Source organism: Gossypium hirsutum, chromosome D08 (genome assembly GCF_007990345.1).
Source record: "Gossypium hirsutum isolate 1008001.06 chromosome D08, Gossypium_hirsutum_v2.1, whole genome shotgun sequence".
NCBI classification, from domain to species: domain Eukaryota; kingdom Viridiplantae; phylum Streptophyta; class Magnoliopsida; order Malvales; family Malvaceae; genus Gossypium; species Gossypium hirsutum.
This window is the reverse complement of record NC_053444.1, coordinates 46796455-46801021: the sequence shown is the minus strand read 5'-3', so window position 1 is coordinate 46801021 and position 4567 is coordinate 46796455. Positions and strand designations below refer to the sequence as shown.

The window sequence follows — 4567 nt, the reverse complement described above, 5'->3', positions numbered from 1 at the left end:
TGTCATTTTTTTCAGAGCAAGGTTGGGGCCACCGCCCCTGGCCTCATTGAGTCAACCGACTGAGTAATCAAACTGGAAAGTTTCCACTCATTTTAATCCAACGACACGCCACTTGGGTTTGACCACGTATAGAGAGCTTTGGGTTAATTTTAAATTAATCCTTAAATTTTAAAATATTTTGATTGAGTCAATATCACATCAACCACGTATAAAATATTTTAAATTAATCCTTAGATATAATGTGGAATACATGCAAAAGATGTGAAACAAACTTTAAACACATATACACTAATTGCATAGACAACTGTTAATAAAAGAAAGTTTCATTAAAATTAGGTTTATTTTTAATATGCTAGATCCAAGTTGTCTATATAATAAGTGTACATGTATTTCAAATTTAAGCAATGCATTCTAAATACACTCATTGTCTGATTCGAGCCATCACAAAAGTTGACAACTAGACTGACGGAATCACTTGATTTATACGATTCTGATGTATTAAGGAGTCAATTAGAACATTTTGAAATTTAGGGATCAATTGATAATATGGGTCATAGTTTAGGGATATGGTAGATTTAACCCTTGATTATTTTTTTTAATGGTTTTCCGGACAAACGACGTCGCTCGCTCAAAAGAAAGTGAGCCAAGCCAGCCCACAGAAAAAACCGGGATATAGGTCGAAATTCCATATTTGCCCCAGATTTTAGAATAACAACAAGAGTTTTTGTTCTTCTTTTCCAATATTACCCCTCCCAGTGCCTCCCTCTCGTTTTCTTGATTTTGAGGTAAAAAATTGATCCTTTTCTTCTATGGTATGAAGTGGATGATGCCTTGAATTGCAACGATATCTCACCGTCCTCCACTCTCAGATCGTCGCAGTTTTCTATCTCGACCCGTTTGTATTTTCTGGAGACCCGAAATCCGACCCGGAGGTTGAAACGATGTTTCTCGTGGATTGGTTCTACGGCGTTCTTGCTTCCCTCGGTCTATGGCAGAAAGAGGCTAAGATCTTGTTTCTCGGCCTCGATAATGCCGGTAAAACCACACTGCTTCACATGTTGAAAGACGAGGTTCGTTTTTTTTCCTTTTTGTTACTTAGCTCCATATATTGAAGTCTGTTCTTTTTAATCCTCAAAAACCCCTAAATTGAAAGTATAAATTTGGATCTCCGAATCAACTCCGATTCCTGTATCATCTACTTCAGAGTTCCGGGTTTTTTTTGGAAGATATTAAAAAGCCTTTCAAATGCTTTATCATTTAGAAAAATGACGAAATTTTGAGGTAATTAACGATGTTGATAATTGTTTTTACTGTTTCCAGAGATTGGTTCAACATCAGCCAACTCAGTATCCCACATCTGAGGAACTTAGTATTGGGAAAATTAAGTTTAAAGCTTTTGACTTGGGTGGCCATCAAATTGCTCGCCGAGTCTGGAAAGATTACTATGCTAAGGTAACCCTAAAGCTGAAATTCATGCCAAATTTTTCATTAACATTTCCTTGATTTTAGGTTTCAGTGTTTGTTAGTTTTAATTATTCTCCGCAGTCAGTGAAATCTGTTTTTTCTTTTAATTCATTTTCAGTGGTTTTACAATCTCAGTGTGGAAGGGTTTTTTTAGTTTTGTTAACAGAATTTTCTTTATGTTCGTACGTCTCTCTGATGTTTTCATGCCTCGGCTATCTTTTCGCACTTTCTTGATGGAATTTTTTTTTACCGATGATCAATTGTTATATGCTAATTTTCAAATTGTTTCATGGTCATTAATTTTCAGTGAGGCTGGTGTTATGATCACCTTACGAAAATGCCTAATGTAATGCTTTAGCAGATTGATTTGTTTCTCTAGTTGTCTTGGAAAGGTGGCCATTGGCCGAGTATTATCTGTCAGCTGTAGCTTTCTGCAACCTTATAGCTTGCTGTTGGTTGATTTTTATGAAGATATTTCAAAAGCATATAATACAAAAATTATAAAAAAAGAAAAGAAGAGATTCCTTGGGTGCTTGACGAGGTGATTTAGAATTGCCAGCTGGATGTTAAAGGTCGTAACAAAGAAGTTGTCTGTACGAACGTGCTGTTTTTACACTTCATTGCTTTCAGCGACGTACAATTTAGGATGAGACTGGGTTTAGATGATATTTTCTACATCATGCTGCGGTTGCAATTATGTTGCCTTACTCTCATTTTGATTGTTCTTTTTGCTTCTTTTGTTCCCATCGTTTCTTGTTAGAACCAATGGTTGCCTGGTCTCAAGTGAATGCTTTGAATTGTATGTTTTATGGGTTCCAGGTGGATGCTGTGGTTTACCTTGTAGATGCCTATGATAAAGAGAGGTTTGCAGAATCGAAGAAGGAACTCGATGCGCTGCTTTCAGACGAGGCCCTTGCTAATGTCCCGTTTCTTATCCTAGGAAACAAGATTGATATACCATACGCTGCCTCGGAGGATGAATTACGTTACCATCTCGGCCTCACAAACTTTACCACGGGCAAGGGGAAGGTAAACCTAGCAGACTCGAATGTCCGTCCGCTAGAAGTATTTATGTGCAGCATAGTCCGCAAAATGGGATATGGGGACGGCTTTAAGTGGATGTCTCAGTATATCAAGTAGGGTAATGGCAAGAAAGATGCATTAAGACGATCTCAGACTTCCAAGCCCCAATTTCAGGTATAAAAAAATGTATTCTTTTAAACTGTTTGAGCTGACCCCTAAGTGGGTTTTAAATTTGGTTCTATTTGGTGTTGGATGTAAATAGGAAGGGAGGTTATATTCTCACTGTGGCAGCGTATCTCTGGTACTGTAGTTGTCTCAATGAACTTCCATATCTTCTTACTATAATGAGTTTGTTTTCCCTAGAAAGTAATGTTTTCATTAGTTATGTTATGTTGTAGCTATGTCGTTGAGTCATAGGGTTAGTGGCAAAGATGGAAAAATTAACTGCTAAAATTAGGCTTTTTGTCAACATTCTCATCATTTGAGCAGATTTAAAATTTGTACATCGAATTGGACGGTTCAGATGTGTAAAGATAATGTTAATAAATCTGAGGAAGGTTAATTCTCTTTCTAATACATTAGATATCGGTATGCATTTACGTGTTCTACGTAAACTTTATGTTAGTTTTGGATCAAGATATAATGCCAAAGTTAATGACCAGGTTGACATAATTACTTGATACTATTTTAACTTCTTGTGGAATTAACCCTATTTTTATAAATATTATTGATATAAATCATATAGATTGGAGTGGAATGCAATGAACAAAGCCGACTCTCTATTCAACTAAGGCCACAATTATAAAAAAAAAATTACGGGTGAGATATATGATATTTTAATATTATAATAATGAGATTAAAAATAATAGTGAGATATATGTTTGGATGAAATAGTGCAGTGAAAGTATAAAAAGACTATTAAGCATATTAGATTTAATTATAGATGTACAATAAATAATTATTTTTCATGTTAAAAGATAAAAATATATATTAAGTTTGTACTTATCTTAAAAAATAATTTTATTGATAAATAATTAATGTTTCATTAATTATATTTGTATTTATTTTTTATTATTTACATAATACTTATTTATGGTTAAATTATATATTTTATATAATAAAACATTTTGACATATATATTTAACATATATTTATATTAAATATTAAACTACATTAAAATCAAATTACGTTAAAATAATGGGATAAATCTTAAAATTATATATGAACTATGGTTTAATGTCTAATTGTATACATGAATTTTAATTTTATGCAATTTTATACATGAAATTTTGATTTGATCGAATTCTTATAAATTATTAACACAATTATTGATATAACATCATTTTATGTTTATATATTGCATACATAAATAATTATATTTATCCAATATAAAATTAAATTTAAGTATTTATTTCTTTAAATGTGTATGATTAACTCAAAATTAAAGTTTCAAGTATACATTTGAAGCACAATTAGAGTTTTATGTGTACAATTGCACCAAATTAAAGTTCATGTGTACAATTACACATTAAATCAAAGTTTATGTAAAATTTTGAGATTTATCTCTAAAATAATAATTCAAAAATTATTTATGATAATGAATTTATATATTTATTAGATTGCTTGTATAAAAATAAAATTTTTATATAATAAAACTTATAATATGTTTATGTTTATTTTTTATATTTATTATATAATATATGTATTATTATGATAAATTATTTTATGGATCCTTCCCACCACATCATCCATGGTCCCTTTCAAATTATTTAACTCGAACCCTAAATCCTAAACCTTGAACCCCAAACTTTAAACTTGAATCTTGAACTCTAAACTCCAACCCTAAACCCTAAACTTTGAACTTCAAATTCAAAACCTTGACCCTCAAACCTTGAAAACTCGAACCCAAACTTGAACCTGGAACCTTAGACCTTAGGCCTTGGGCCTTGGGCCTAAGGTTTAGGGTTCGAGATTTGGGATTCATAATTTGAGGTTTTAGGTTCGAGGCTCAAAGTTCAAGATTTAGTGTTTAAGGTAAAAAAAACTAAAACTATGTATCAATGACATGAAAAATTTATTA

General features: G+C 32.1%; 1 protein-coding gene across 1 annotated transcript; it reads left to right on the top strand.

Annotated features, from left to right (window-relative positions):
• The first annotated feature begins 399 nt into the window (after window positions 1-399).
• LOC107910911 (GTP-binding protein SAR1A) lies at window positions 400-3061 on the top strand. The gene is made up of 3 exons (XM_016838835.2): window positions 400-1070; window positions 1321-1452; window positions 2284-3061. Exons 1-3 carry the CDS (start codon window positions 942-944, stop codon window positions 2602-2604), a joined length of 582 nt encoding a protein of 193 aa, XP_016694324.1. The 5' UTR covers window positions 400-941; the 3' UTR covers window positions 2605-3061.
• Window positions 3062-4567: the final 1506 nt, after the last annotated feature.